The sequence below is a fragment of the Mobula hypostoma genome, chromosome 13 (genome assembly GCF_963921235.1).
Source record: "Mobula hypostoma chromosome 13, sMobHyp1.1, whole genome shotgun sequence".
NCBI lineage: Eukaryota > Metazoa > Chordata > Chondrichthyes > Myliobatiformes > Myliobatidae > Mobula > Mobula hypostoma.
The window spans coordinates 82,668,108-82,684,339 of record NC_086109.1 but is presented as its reverse complement, the minus strand read 5'-3'; the positions used below and the strand labels follow the sequence as shown (position 1 = coordinate 82,684,339).

General features: G+C 41.0%; 1 protein-coding gene across 3 annotated transcripts in view; it reads right to left on the bottom strand.

Moving 5' to 3' along the window:
- Positions 1-15,602, bottom strand: part of kif7 (kinesin family member 7) — a 48,228-nt gene extending 32,626 nt beyond the window's left edge. For 2 of the 3 annotated variants that reach the window (XM_063066046.1, XM_063066048.1), the window contains exons 1-5: positions 15,529-15,602; positions 12,869-13,273; positions 6,973-7,173; positions 5,018-5,934; positions 4,256-4,399 (exon numbers count right to left, since the gene is read on the bottom strand). In XM_063066046.1, the coding sequence (XP_062922116.1) occupies positions 4,256-4,399; positions 5,018-5,934; positions 6,973-7,173; positions 12,869-13,196 (1,590 nt within the window). In that variant the 5' untranslated portion in view covers positions 13,197-13,273; positions 15,529-15,602. The other variant, XM_063066047.1, reaches the window with a different exon arrangement.
- Positions 15,603-16,232: the final 630 nt, after the last annotated feature.

Below are 16,232 nucleotides of genomic sequence, written 5' to 3'. Positions count from 1 at the left end.
TGGATATTGAGATTAATTCCATAGAACGTGATTTGCAATATTTGCTATGTTAAGGGAAGTTGTTATTGTTGATGACCTTACTAGAGGCCTAAGTAACAATATTTTCTGCTTTTCTGTTGTGCTGATGATTGGAATCTGTGTTGCACAACCTGTCCTCAAAATGAATTATGGAAGTATGTAATGGTTTCTGTATTGCAGCTGTCACCTTGGAAACATTCACCATCTATGTAAATACTTCTGAATTGAGAATATACGCATGTTGCTTTTAATTAATCCAATAATACTCTTTCATTAGCATAGCCACTTTATGAAGTACAGTTTAAGAATTACAAAGGTTTTAAAAATCACAAACAAGAGAAAATCTGCAGATGCTGGAAATCGGAGCAACACACACAAATGCTAGAGCAAGGCCAGGCAGCAACTACGGAAAAAAGTACAGTCGACATTTCAGGCCGAAACCCTCCAGCAGGACTGGAGAAAAAAAAGTTGAGGAGTAGGTTTGAAAGGGTGGGGGGAGGGGAGAGAGAAATGCCAGGCGATAGGTGAAACTTGGAGGGGGAGGGATGAAGCAAAGAGCTAGGAAGTTGATTGGTGAAAGAGGCAGAAGGCCATGGAGGAAAGATAAAAGGGGGGGGGAGGAGCTCAGAGGGAGCCGATGGGTGAGCAAGGAGATAACATGAGAGGGACAAGGGGATGGGAAATGGGGCAAGCAAAGAGATAACATGAGAGAGGGGCAAGGGGTGACGGGGGGGGGGAGGCCATGGATGGATATATCGGAATGGGAATGGGAAGTGGAATTAAAATGAGTGGCCACTGGGAGATCCCGCTTGTTCAGACAGACGGAGCGTAAATGCTTGGCGAAGCAGTTTCCCAATCTACGCTGGGTCTCACCGATATACGAGAGGCCACACCGGGAGCACCAAACACAGTATACGACCCCGACCAACTCACAGGTGACGTGTCACCTCATCTGGATGGACTGTTTGTGGCCCTGAATGGTAGTGAGGGAGGAGGTGTAGGGGCAGGTGTAGCATTTGTTCCGCTTGCAAGGATAAGTGCCAGGAGGGAGATCAGTGGGGAGTGCCGCCCTAAAACAGAAAGACCATACTAGAGAAGGTTTCATGTCAGGAGATAGGATTAATTAATGATTGCATAAAGAATGCACCCCTCTATGGGGGCAATCATAAAATGATTAAATTTTATATTCCACTGAAGGAAAGAAGAATAGGTTTAAGATTAGTATTTCAAACTTACATAGGAGCAATTATGATGACACATTTTTACTGAGAAGCAAAAATACCAAAGATATGACTGCCATCAGCAAGCAGAAAACTGAAGGCCAGGTAACTTAACATCTGACCAAGAGAAAATGTTAAGTGCACTACACTGAAGTTAAAGACACTACAGCTGGAGATCAATTAAAGTCAATGTAGTTTTGTGAAAGGGGAATTTATCTGATCAATGTCTTTGGACAAGTAGTATGTGCTGTGGGTAAAGGGAAACTGGTAGATGATCTGTATTTAGATTTCCAGAAGGCATTTGTTACAGAGCCATACCAAACTTTATTGTAGGAAATCAGAGTTCAAGGTGAAGGGATAACATACTGGTGTGCAGAACACTGGCTGGCTGGCAGGAAACAAGAGCGTTGACATAATTGGGTCTTTTTCCATCTGGCAAGATGTAACAAGTGGTGTACGATGGGGATTGGTACTGGGGCCTCAACACTTTATGAATTGTATATATCTCTCAGATGCAAGTACCAAAAGAATAATTGTAAAATTTACAATGACAAAAAGGAAGATGGGATAGTAAGTTGCAAAAAGGATATAAGGTAGCTACTGAGGATACAGATGAATAAATGGGCAACAAACTAGCAAAAGGAGCTTAATACAGGAAAATGTAAAATTATCCATTTGGCAGGAAAATATAAAAAATATACATCATCTAAACAGTGAAAGCTCAACAATGCAGAGATCCAGATTTCTCATGCATGGTTCATAAAAGGAAAATATAGGGAAAGCTAACAGAAAGAACAAAAAGCTAACACCCGCCAAAAGCAGAACTTCCCAGTGGCCAAAATTTTAATTCTGATTCCCATTCCTGTTACGACATGTTGGTCCATGGCCTCCTCGTGTGCCACAATGAGGCCACCCTCAGGGTGAAGGGGCAACACCTTACATTCTGTCTGGGTAGCCTCCTATCGATTTCTCCTTCTGGTAAAAATAATTCCTCCCCCTCCCCTCTTCTTCTATTCCCACTCTGGCCTCTTCTCACCTGCCTATCACCACAACATGGGTCCCCTCCTCCTTCCCTTTCTCCTATGGTTCACTCTCCTCTCTTATCAGATTCCTCTCTCTAGCCCTTTACTTTTCCTACCCACCTACTTCACCTATCCGCCTTCCCCTCCCACCCACCTTTTTATTCTGGCATCTTCCCCCGCTTCCTTTCCTGTCTTGAAGAAGAGTCTTGACCTTAAACGTTGACTGTTTATTCAATTCCATAGATGCAGCCTGACCTGCTGAGTTCCTCCAGCATTTTGTGTGTAAAACTAATAGAATATTACAGGTTATCATGAAGGGAATACAAAAGTAGAACAGTTATGCTTCAGTTATTTGGGACAATAGTGAGACCACGTCTGGAGTACTCTGTACTGTATTGGTTTTATTAAAGGAAGTAGTTCAGAGAGTTCCAAGACTAATACCTGGAATACGTAGATTTATTGGGAATTTTTGGGGAAAGTTTAAACAGGCCACACTGGTATACGCTGGTATTTGAAAGAGCAAGTGGAGATGTATGAATTTTGTTAAATCTGAGGGCCCCTGACAGGGTGAAAGAGAAGAGGATGTTCTTCTTGTGGGAAATTTAGAACCTGGGGTTACTGTTTAAGAATAAAATGTCACCCATTTTTCTCTGAGGATCACAAAGCTTTGGGAACTCTATCAAGAATGGTGAACAACGAGTTTCTGGATATTTTTAAGGCAGATTTAGAGAGATTTTTGATAAGGAAGTGGGTGAAAGGTTACCAGGATAGACAGCATTGTGGACCCTAGGTTATAATTAGATCAGCCACGAATGGTACAGTGGGCTTGAGGTGCCTAATGGCTTGGTCCTGCAACTAATCTGTATCTCATTCAGCCATGGTGGAAAAAGCTAGTGAGATGGCCCAGGCTCTTCCTCCTGATGCAAGATCATTTAAGATAAGCAACAGTAATTCACTGGTGTGTTAATGGGAATCGAAGGACGTGATTACAATAAGACATCAGAGAAAACAGAGCATTCTCTGGAGCACTGAAAGGGGCCGTGACGATGGATATATTCAAAATAGTGAAAACATTAAGCAGGTTACATAGAAGAAAAGGACACAAACATAGGATTAGTAAAGGAACCCTGGAAGAAAGTTAAGCCGAAAAATACTATAACAATTGAATACTGACTTTTCTCCTCCCCCCCCCCCCAACTAGAGCATTTAAGAGGATGTTTCAAGAAAAATATACAAAATGAAAGGGAAAGTGAATAAGATTAGAATAGGTAACCATGGAGCAGAACTAACAGGCAGAACAGATATTTGAATCCAATTCCATATTTAAAGACTTTACAGTATTTACTGCTTTGATACCAACACATCAACTTAATAAATCAATAACTGTGAGAATAGTACATCAATAAAATCAGCTTCTTACAGGAGAAAAGTTTATCAGTTGGTCAATCCAAACTGATCCTACATGAAAGGGCAGTGAATCACAAAGAAGTCATGCAAAAAAATCTACCACATAAAAAATATTAAAAAGGGAAGAACGACATATCAATAAAAGTTCACTATTAGCGTTGCACAAAGTAGTGGTGCAACGATGCATGTCTAGACAGAAATTGTGTTAGTCTTTAAAGGTGTATTTCACGATGTTCCTGGTCAAATTTCTGAAGTGAGTAACTGACTGAAGGTTTGTTGTCATGATTCAATCAATAAATCACGACGCATAAAATGAACAACGTGATCTAATTTCTAAATTGCTGTGTACTTAAATCAATGCATTCAATAAATAGTTGAATTGGACAATAATCCATCCATAGACTCTGAATTCAGCAAATAATTAATATACATTTATCAAACCTGGCTTTTCAAATTACGACAGAACTGATTTACCTTGAATTTATGCTTTTGTTTTCAGCAGAAGTGGTTAACCCACTGTATCTGCTGTTCCTGATTGCCCGCAAGCTATTGAGGTCTCTTATGAAACATACCTGCACTGTTCCTCACCTGCTGCTTAAACCGTTCCATAGCATCTTCGAGAGCGGCAAGAAAATCTCGGTTCTCTTCCTCCAGTCTCAGGACCTGTGCCTGCAGTTTTGGAACAAGCTGCTTCTGCTCTTCTCTGGGTCCACTGGCAAAATGAGATGTACCCTGTTAGAAAGAAACAAAGACTGAAATATCATAATAGACATCTACTATAGACACACTTACTCAATCATTCACAATATGCTTACTCGTCTGTTTACAATATTGACAAAACAATCTTAAGAGTTAAATTTTACCTAAAATGTATTTGAATTCAGCACTTGGCTTCCAATCTTACGCATATACAATCAGGGTACAGCCAGAACTTTATTTTTATTTAGGTTTTCGATTTAAAAAAAAAATAAGACCATAAGACATATGAGCATTCATCTCATTAAGTCCGCTCCACCATTTCATCATGGCTGATTTATTATCTCTCTCAACCTCATTCTCCTGCCTTCCCCCTATAATCTTTGATGTCGTTAGAATCCATCAACCTCCTCTTTAAATATACCCAATGTCTGTGCCTCCACAGCTGTCTGTAGCAATGAATTCCACAGATTCACCATTTTCTGGCTAATTCTGGAAATATTCTGCAGATCAGACAGTTTGGAAACTCAAGAGAAGAGCTGATGTTTCGTCTTTCTCAGCCACAATATTTTAACTACGTACACGAAATATTTATGCTCACTATTAATATCAGCTTACACTGTTTTATAAAACCTCTCAGAGTTACATTTGTACCTTGGATACATCTTGAGTCTTGGATTCATCTGTAGAAGTACATTCAATACCGCTATCCAGCCCAGAGGCAGTGGACAGCTCGCTGCGTGTCTCCTCCACAGTAGTTATCCACTCTTTTAATTTTAGCACCTGATCTACTGTGAGGTTCCTCTCTTGTTGCAACTCCATAAAGATGCGGTATGCAGCATCGGTACAGGACCGATAGTGGGAGCTCTCTGCCTGGAGCCGAGCTACATTTTCCTCAGTCAAATGTTTGAAGCACTTGGTTGATGCTGCGTGCTGATTGCGCTTCAAAGCCTCGTGCAGGGTCTTGATCTGCAGTTCCAGCTCATTGTTCCGGTCCACCTCCTTCTTGCAATTTATCACAACCTGGTTCTTAATGTTCTGCGCCCTTTTTGCATAATTTAAAGAGGTTAAATTCTCATCAAAGTTTAAGGAAGAGGGGCTGATACAGGCGATCATGACCGTCTTTGCATTCCCGCCAAGTGAATCTTTCAAGATCCTGGTAATCTTGGAATCTCGATAAGGAATATGAGAACCTTTTCGTCTGGGATCACCCAGGACACTGATGACATTTCCCAAGGCCAACAATCCACTATTAATCTGAATGGATTCTTTCAAGCGTTCACCAGTATTGCCAGTCTTAATAATTCGTTCTGAGCCTGCCAGATCCACGAAGTGGAACTTAGAGGTTATCACCTGTGTTGAACTAAATGGATCTCCAGCAGCAGCTGCAAGTCGTGTGATACGACCAATTCCTCGCCTCTGCTCCATGGTTATGGTAAAGATGGTGTGGGAACGGCTGGAACGTGTGTTGATCTGTGTGGCACTGGTGTGCTTAGTCGTGTTACCAATCTCCAGCAGGCTCAGAGCCTCATCCAGACCTTCCACTTCACATTCCTTGACACCACAAAGCACTAAAAACAACATACGTGTTAACAAATCAATGAAAAGATAAATCAAAAGAGCACCGCTTGCTGGAATGAACGTAACAGTGAATAACAAAAGCAAAACTGTCTGCTGTACTGCCATTACCCTGCTCAACTACAGCAACAAAGAACTACTGGGGGAATTCAGCAGGTTAGGCAGCCTCCATAGAGGGAAATGCATAATTGATATTTTGGGTTGAGACCCTTCTTCTCTTCTTCTTAACCTGAACTGGGATTGTTTTGGGATTGCCCCATTTAGACATGTAAACAGTGAAATACCAACACTTCTACCAACAGACTTAGCTCCAGTGAAGGTCAGTGGGGGATGAAAACATAGATCTGTCCATAGATCTGGCAAAAGGTCAAATAAGGTGTAGAAAGTGTGTGTTGATTTGATAAAGGGAAATGGCTGTGAATGATCTGAAAAAATATTTGGGACTTGTATGTTTTGTGTGTTTTAGTTTATTTTAATAAGGAGAAAGTACAGGATTCATATAAATGCTTGAGGGTCAGCTGTGAACTTGATGGGTCAACCTGTTTCTATTATGGATGACTCTAGGTTTATACTAGTATTTAAAACTTAAACATATTAGTCAAGTTTATGGATTCATAAAAGTGGATTTTTAATATTCATGATTGATAACAAAACTTATTTATAGACAGTTCTACATATAGGAGTCAAAATTAAGACGGCCATTAGCCTTTTCCTTTTTGTGGGTGAGGATGACTCAAGCCTTATTCAGTGTTCTTTCAGCATAATTTAGCCTGTCTAAAAAGGGTTTTATAGAACAAGGATCTCCAGCTTTCACTTATGCTCCTGACTGGAGAATTACTTCGGATAAGTGCATCTTGTTTGCAACATAATCAAGTGGCCAGCATAGCAACTTGCTTCTTGTAATATCGGCCCCAAACCTGCTCCAAATTCCCTTTATAGATGTTGCCTGCCTCCTGAATTTAAAATTATACTACAGGATTTAAATGAAGATCTGTTTAATCGCACCCTTTACTGAATATGAGCTCACGGACCTGTATTTCCTTTGTCATCCTCCCGAGTGCGTATGTCTTTGCTTGCTGTTTCTACCTCCAGCAAGTCTTTGAATTCTTCTTTGTACACTTCAAGGTACGACACCTTAACAGTGTGATCCACTGCATCATTCTCATCAATCAGCTTAAATATCTCAGCCAAAGCACGGGGAATTATCCCTTGATCATCTTCCGTCACAGAAGCTGGAGTGAAAGAACAGAGATTCATATTTAACTCTCTATCTTTCAGTGACTATCTCCATAAAACAAAAGCGCTTAGGAATATGCCACTAGATCCAACAAAAACCTATTCCTTTTTTATAAGACTAACTTTGTCCACCTATTTTCTCACCATTGCTTCCTCCAAACCGTTGCTGTTACATTTCTTTTATGCCTTCTGAAGTAGGCCAGTAATCTGCTCGATCCAGGGACTAGAAAAAGACCATCTCTGCCAACCCAGCTAAATACATTCCATGGATGAATACATTAAAATATTAAAATTATGTGCAGCACAGTAGCATAGAAGTCAGCACCAGCCATCTGTAAGGAGATTGTACGTTATCCCCATGACCACATGGGTTTTCTCTGGGAGCTCTGGTTTTTAGATTATGAAGACATGCAGTCCTCTTTTATTGTTATTTAGTAATGCATGCATTAAGAAATGATACAATATTTCCTCCGGTGTGATATCACAAAACACAGGACAGACCAAGACTGAAAAAACTAACAAAACCACATAATTATAACATATAGTTACAACAATGCAATAATACCATAACTTGATGAAGAAGTCCATGAGCACAGTAAAAAGTTCAAAGTCTCTCAAATGTCCCCCATCACACGCAGACGGGAGAAGGAAGAAAAACTCTCCTTGCCATACCCGACCACGGTCCGACTCTGAGTCATCCGAAAACTTCGAGCTCTGATCAGCTCTCCGACACTGAGTACTGAGCGCCATCCCTATCCGAGCGATTTGACCTCCATCTCGGTCACCAACAGCAGGCAAAGCCGGGGATTTTGAGGCCTTCCCTCCGAAAGAATCCCGATTCACGCAGTAACAACAGCAGCGAACTGGCGTTTCGGAAATTTTTCCAGATGTTCCTCTATGCATTCACGTCCATCTCCATCAAATCAGAATTGTCCACGGCCCCTATTTAACGGATATGATATCATTTTTCACCGGAGGGCTGCGCACATTCCTCCCACATTCCACAGTTGTACAGATTAATAGGGTAATTAGTCACATGGATGTAACTGGGGAGCTTGGGCCCGTTGGGCCGGTTACCCTGCTGTATCTCTAACTAAATAAAAATGAAAAATAATATTTAGGTGCAGTGTTCCATTGTTTTAAAATCTGAGAATAATTTCACTTTCCTGTGAAAAGCAAAGAATATCGGAGGGTAAGTACTCCTAAAGCTAGAAACTTCGTACCACACAGAGTGTAGGATCATGACCTGATGTAAGCTTGATAATTCTGAACAAACCTCAGCACAAAGAAAATCAAAAGGTGCTGCCAAAGTGAGTGCAGATTAAGATGACAACAGAACACAGTCTGTAATTACTAGATGAATGTATAAAATTTCTTATCTTGTACTATGTACAGTGGCATGCAAAAGTTTGGGCACCCCGGTCAAAATTTCTGTTACTGTAAATAGCTAAGCAAGTAAAAGATGACCTGATTTCCAAAAGGCATAAAGTTAAAGATGACACATTTCTTTAATATTTTAAGCAAGATTACTTTTTTTATTTCCATCTTTTATAGTTTCAAAATAACAAAAAAGGAAAAGGGCCCGAAGCAAAAGTGCGGGCACCCTGCATGGTCAGTCCTTAGTAACACCCCCTTTGGCAAGATCACAGCTTGTAAACACTTTCTGTAGCCAGCTAAGAGTCTTTCAATTCTTGTTTGGGGGATTTTCGCCCATTCTTCCTTGCAAGAGGCTTCAAGTTCTGTGAGATTCTTGGGCCGTCTTGCATGCACTGCTCACTTGAGGTCTATCCACAGATTTTCAATGATGTTTGGTTGGGGTCTGTGAGGGCCATGGCAAAACCTTCAGCTTGCGCCTCTTGAGGTAGTCCATTGTGGATTTTGAGGTGTATTTAGGATCATTATCCTGTTGCAGGAGCCATCCTCTTTTCATCTTCAGCTTTTTTACAAACGGTGTGATGTTTGTTTCCAAAATTTGCTGGTATTTAATTGAATTCATTCTTCCCTCTACCAGTAAATATTCCCCATGCCACTGGCTGCAACACAAGCCCAAAGCATGATCGATCCACCCCCGTGCTTAAAAGTTGGAGAGGTGGTTTTTTCATGAAATTCTACATCCTTATTTCTCCAAACATACCTTTGCTCATTGCGGCCAAAAAGTTCTATTTTAACTTTATCAGTCCACAGGACTTGTTTCCAAAATGCATCAGATTTGTTTAGATATTCCTTTGCAAACTTCTGACGCTTGTGGTGAGGACGCAGGAAAGGTTTTCTTCTGAAGGTCATATTTGTGCAGGTGTCGCTGCACAGTAGAACAGTGCACCACCACTCCAGAGTCTGCTAAATCTTCCTGAAGGTCTTTTGCAGTCAAACGGGGGGGGGGGTTTGATTTGCCTTTCTAGCAATCCTACGAGCAGTTCTCTCAGTAAGTTTTCTTGATCTTCCAGACCTCAACTTGACCTCCACCATTCCTGTTATCTGCCATTTCTTAATTACATTACGAACTGAGGAAACGGCTACCTGAAAATGCTTTGCTATCTTCTTATAGCCTTCTCCTGCTTTGTGGGCAACATTTATTTTAATTTTCAGAGTGCTAGGCAGCTGCTTAGAGGAGCCCATGGTTGCTGATCGTTGGGACAAGGTTTGAGGAGTCAGGGTATTTATAAAGCTTTGAAATTTACATCAGCTGGCCTTTCCTAACGATGACTGCGAACAAGCCATAGCCCTAACAGGATAATTAAGGTCTCAGACCTTGGTAAAAGTTTTTAGACAGCTCAAATCTCTTGGGGTACCCAAACTTTTGCATGGTGTTCCTTTCCTTTTTTTGCACTCTAAAATTGTACAAAACAAAAAATAATACACTAATCTTGCTTGAAATGTTGAAAAGAATGTTTCATCTTTAACTTTATGACTTTTGGAGATCAGTTCACCTTCTACTCACTTAACTATTCACAGTAACAGAAATTTTGACTGGGGTGCCCAAACGTTTGCATACCACTGTATGTCAACCTCTGCACCTTGTCTTAGCAAATGCCTATTTCAGCAGCTTTTTCTCAATATGGTGGTCCTATAGACTCATAGGAATTCAAAAACTTTAAAATATACCAGTAATTACTCCCAGAAGTAATATTTGTCTGAATATTAACTAATGCAATAACAATTTATTCGCAATATGAAATTTAAATCATGCAGTGATTCTCCTTCAATACATGGCAAATTAAAAGGTTAACTAACAATGGTTGGTCTTTCATTACTTCTGACTGCTTAGATCAAAACTCATTTTCAAGTATTCAATTACAATATTAGCTAGATTAAATGTGGAATTGAAATAGCTCCTAAATGTGCATTGTTTGAAGTGAAAGCTACCGAACTAGAAGTGGAATTGTGATCTTATCTAAAGATTATTAGACACACATCTTTCACTTCACTCTCATAACAATACACTTCTGGGAGTCTGAAAAAAAATCTGAAGTGATACAGCAATGAAGACAAAACAAAAATGAAGCATTTAAACTATGGAAAGAATAGAGAAATCTCAGACTAGGGTAATCATTAGATCATAATATATAAAATGCAATTTGTCAACATGCAGCAAGTCCCTACAAGTTTACAACTGTGTGATGGTGTTTAATGTGAGCACAGAAAGAAGAACTGAAAATTCTGTCAGAAACATTGGCATTGGCTGTAGAGTCATTAGGTTAGATAACTATTAAGGCTTTCTGTACAACACAGTTGGGTAATATGTGTGCAATCATTGGCATTTTGAACTGCTACCTAAACAGTTTCAGTAAATTGTAGGTTCACCTTCAATACAACGAAATTAATTTATCTGAACTCGTACAACACCAAACTCACATTTTGCTTTCAAGTCACAGAGCACAATAACACAGAAACAGGGCCTCCTGCCCATCTAGTCCATATCAGGCTGATCTTCTGCATAGTCCCATCTATATGCACCTGGACCATCACCCTCTATACCATAAGGCCATAAGATATGGCCTAATTCTGCTCCTATTTGGCCCATCAAGTCTGCTCTGCCATTTCATCATGGCTGATCCATTTTCCTCTCAGCCCCAATCTCCTGCCTTCTCCCTGTAACTCATCATGCTCTGACAAATTAAGAACCTATCAGCCTCTACCTTAAATATACCCAATAACGTGCCCTCCACAGCCACTTGTAGCAACGAATTCCACAAATTCACCACCCTCTGGCTAAAGAAATTCCTCCTCATCTCTGTTCTAAATGGACACCCCTCTATTCTGAAGCTGTGTACTCTGGTCCTAGACTTCCCCACCATAGGAAACATCCTCTCCACTGAAGTCTTTCAACATGATAGGTTTCAATGGGATTCCCCCCTCATTCTTCTGAATTCCAGTGAATACAGCCCCAGCGCCATCACACGTTCCGCACATGATCAGCCTTTCAATCCCGGAATCATTTTCATGAACCTTCCTTTGAACCTCTCTCATCCATTACCTATCCAAACTTCTCTTAAATACAGTAATTGAACTTGCATCTACCACTTCAGCTGGTGGCTCATTCCACACTGAGTGAAGACATTCTTCTCAGATTCCCCTTAAATATTTCAACTTTCACCCTAAAGCTATGACCGCTGGTTGCTATCACCGGCAAGTATTTACCCTATCTATATCCGTCCTTATTTTCTATAAGTTCTCCCCTCATTCTCCTGCGTTCCACTGAATAAAATGCTAAACTATTCAGCCTAAGCCTATAATTCATGTCCTCAAGTCATGGTGACATCCTTGCTAATGAGAGGTCAGAAGAGAATGGGTGGACTGAATTAAGCAGACAGGAGGGCAACAGTACCTCAAATAACCGCATGTTACAACAGTGGTGTGCTGAAGAAAATTTCTGAATGCACAGCACATTGAATCTTGAAGTGGATGGACTTCAGTAGCAGAAGACAACGAACATACAGAAATACACTGTGTCCGCTTTATCAAGTACCTTTTTACCTAATAAAAGAGGTCACTGACTGCACTGACTCAGGTGTCTGGAGCAGTTCACAAGTAATAAGGCATTTTCAAGTACAGACTCTTATAAAGTAGGAAGATGTCCAATCCAAGTATGAAAAGCCTCCAAAAATAGCACTGAGAGTATTGCCAGATAATCAGAATTTATACTGTAGAGACTAATTTTACATGGCAGAGACTAGGGCAGCACAGTAGTGAAGTGGTTAGCACAATGCATTACAATACCAGCGACCAGGGTTCAACTCCCAACGCTCCTTGTAAGGAGTTTGCACATTCTCCATGTAACCATGGTTTCCTCCCACAGTCCAAAGATGTTACCGGTTGGTAGGTTAATTGGTCATTGTAAACTGTCCTGTGATTAGGCTCAGATTATATCGGGGGATTGCTGGGTGGCACAGCTCGAAGGGCCGGGAAGGATCTGTTCTGTGCTCTATCTCAATAAATAAATAAATAGATATTGGCCATGGCCATCTCCTGGCATGGATGAAGTATTTTGGCTGACTTCTCCCTCACCCTAGCATTGAAATGAATCCTATTGTATTGTTTCAAATAGATAACAGCAGTGAATGAGATTTAAATATAGCACCCTTTCAATTTGTGCAGCTCAGCATCCTAACTTGCATGCAAATGAACCAATTTTTTTTAAAGTGGAGAACTACTGAGCTTCAATGAATCAAATCCTACTTTTGTATAACTTACATATGTAAGATTCGCCAATGGTATATGTTTTGCCTGATCCCGTCTGTCCATAGGCAAACACAGTGGCATTAAAACCCTCAAAGAAAGCTTCCACAAGAGGCTCCACACAGCTCTTGTACACTTCTTCCTGGCTGGAGGTCTGGTCAAAGATCATGTCAAATTGAAAATGTCGACTGTGCCCCAGGGTAAGCTGTTGCGAGTCAAGGTCAACATAGACACACGACTGATGTCCATGCAGTACTTCCTTGGGCAGCAGTGGTCTTACCCGAACTGCTACCTTAACTGCTGTTTCTTCGGTCTTTGTGGAGCCACTTGACTTTGGAGGCATATCTAGAGCTTGAAGCTTCTACTTTAAGTGGTGAGCTCTCCAAACATTTGAATGCCCGGTAATATTCAGCTGGTGCACTGTGGAAGAGAAAGAACATTAATTTCTATGACAGCATTTTCCCCCCAACAAAATAACCAACCACAAACTTATACTTCATGAATTCATCATGTTACTCCAAATCCCAAGGAACACACAGTTTTGAGGAATGGGAAGTGATCTCATTGATATGCATACAATTCTACTGGCAAGATAGAGGCATGACACACAAAATGACGGAGAAACTCAGGAAGTCAGGTAGCATCTACAGAGGGGAATAAACAATCAACATTATGGTCCACGACCCTTCATCAAGACAGTCTCGGCCCAAAATGTCAATTGCTTATCCCCTCCATAGATGTGCTTGACCTGCTAAGTTCCTCTAGCATTTCGTGTGTGTTGCTCTGGATTTCCAACAAACACAGAATTTTGTGTTTGAAGACAGAGGCAAGGACATTTCCCTTGGCTGGAGCATCAATGACAAGTCCCAGAATTAAGGACTGAAGTGAGTGCAAATTTCTTCACTTGGAGAGAAGTAAATTTTTTGAATTCTCTACTCAAGAGAGATGTGGAGGCTTAGTTACGGGATATATTCACAACAAAGAATGATAGCCATTTAGTTAAGGACATCCATAAAGGTCAACCATGATCTTACTGCATTACTCAGCAAGTATAAGGGGTCAAGCAGTGTACACCGGCTATTGTGTTCTCCCTGCCAGGGTAGAATTTGAAAACAATTCAGGGCACTGAATTTCATTAGAATTATTTTAGCCATTTCTTCATCTATTTTTAGAGCTGTCAACAGTAGCAACAGCTGGAAAAATGTTGCAGGTTTTGCATTGCAAAGACATTTTGAATGACTTGCACAGTCTCCTCAAATAAAAAAAGGCCGCATTCGGGATATTACCCAACACTGGATAAGAACAAAAATGGAAGTAAATGGTTCTTTAGCACAAACAAGGATGAAATCACCCTTTTGCTTGAAGAGATTAGAATTCAAACTGCTGTTTAAAAATAATAATGAGCCTGGGATTATCTTCAGACTTTAGTAACTGTTTAAGAACATAGTTCTTAAAGAAAATTACCACCTTCCATGAGATCACCAGCACTAGAGTACAAATGTGAGATGTCAGCTGATAAAAATCTGATTATGAAAATTCAACCAAAATGATCCACAATTTAATGATTTCAATGTGCCTAATAAATTATCTCATAAAATTAAATTACAGAGCAAAATAATGTGATTCATTGCCATGTAAATTGCCAAAATGTTGCAGTAAAAGCCGATACATACAGTAGGTGTCGTGGCAAAAACAAATTCAAAACAGAACCAAAAACAACTGCCTCCAGCCTGCGACTGCCAGTGTTGTCATACTCAGATCCATTGAAATGATTGCTCCAAAGAGAATTTCTTATTTCGATCCTTTATTAGTAATTAGCAAACATACAATCTTAAAGCAATATTAAGTGGTCAGCAAAGGTCCGCTGATCCCAAGCTACAAAACGATACGAAATAAGCAAGAATATGTAACTTATTCCCTTTGCTTTTACCACACTCCCCCTCAAGTGACTAGTTACTATAATAAACGCACAACTCAAAATACATGGCTCCTTACAGTAAGGAATGACTGAACTTGTGGAAGGATGCAAGTTCAAATTATTTCATTGTAAGTCATGCTAAGTAATCTTGTTATTCATGAAGGTGCTGGGCTTGTTACCTGGAGGGTAGCTTTGTCGTACCAACAACCCTCCAGAAGGAATTGCTGCTAGTTTCACAGGTTGATAAATGCCGCTGGCCTTCACAATTATATCCAACCCTTCACACAAGACCCAGCAACAGCAGTCAAACGGGTATTTTATGATCAGAAACTGCGTGGCGAAGAATATATCGACACTGAAATGGTGCTGGGGGATAGAGGGCTTGGAGGAAAAGGCAGGGCAGATGAGTCGGTGGAGGAGGTAATGTTGTAAGGGAGAAAGAGGGAAGGTGATGGAATGAGAAGGAAACTTAATTTAGCAGTAATGGGTAATTGGAGCAATGGAGAAAATGAGGCTAGAGCAGGGAAAGGTGAGGAGGTGAGGCCCCGGGGGAATTGGTAGGGTAAAGGGAAGAATGCGGCGGGGAAGCGGGGAGCGGGATGATGAGGTTAGTATGTGAAGGGAGCCGGGCAAACGGGGGGCAGCCGACTGATCGTGGTTCATTAAGCTGCAGCCTCAGGTCACGATTACAACCCGCCGCCAAAGCCCCGCACGGACTCAAAGGAGAGGAAGCGCCCGGACGTAAAGCACCACTGACCGGCAGAGGTCGAGGCACCAGACCGAGATCCGCACACGCTCCAGGCCGCGGCCACAGCAGCAGGAAGAGGCCCGGCGTCCCGGAAACACGTCACCGGGAGCAGGAGGAGAATCCCGGGGTGAGGAGAGGGAAGGGTCCGGCGGCTTGATAGTTCGTGAGGCAGTATAATCCTTACACCTCACTTCTGTGAGCTTCAAATACGCGGCTTTAAATTTCATTCGTAATGGCAAAGTTCACTCTGTATTCCTTCAGAAGAAGATGCACCCATCGTCGTATTATTTAAGATGATGATCATGTCTCATTCAATGTGTCAGTATCAGAGTGTTTGATATCCAAAGATGTAATTTCAGAGCAGTGCTCAGGTCTGTCAGTCATAACTATCTTATTAAGTAAGAATCTTAACCAAACAAAAGAAAGTCTGAGCATATTTTGCCGGTTTTGGCAACATTACGCTGGCTTCCTGTGTCCTTTAGGATCAATTTTAAAATACTTTTTTTTTATATAAGGCTCTGATTAATCTAGCTCCTCTGAATATTTTGGAGTGTCTATTCCCTTACATCCCTAATCGTAATCTTAGATTCGCTAATGCTGGTTTGCTTAGTGTTCCGAGAGCCAAGTACTGTACATAAGAACTGGTGATGCGACCATTTCCTCTTACGCACCAAAAATCTGTAATAATCTACCGACTCAGATACGTACTGTGG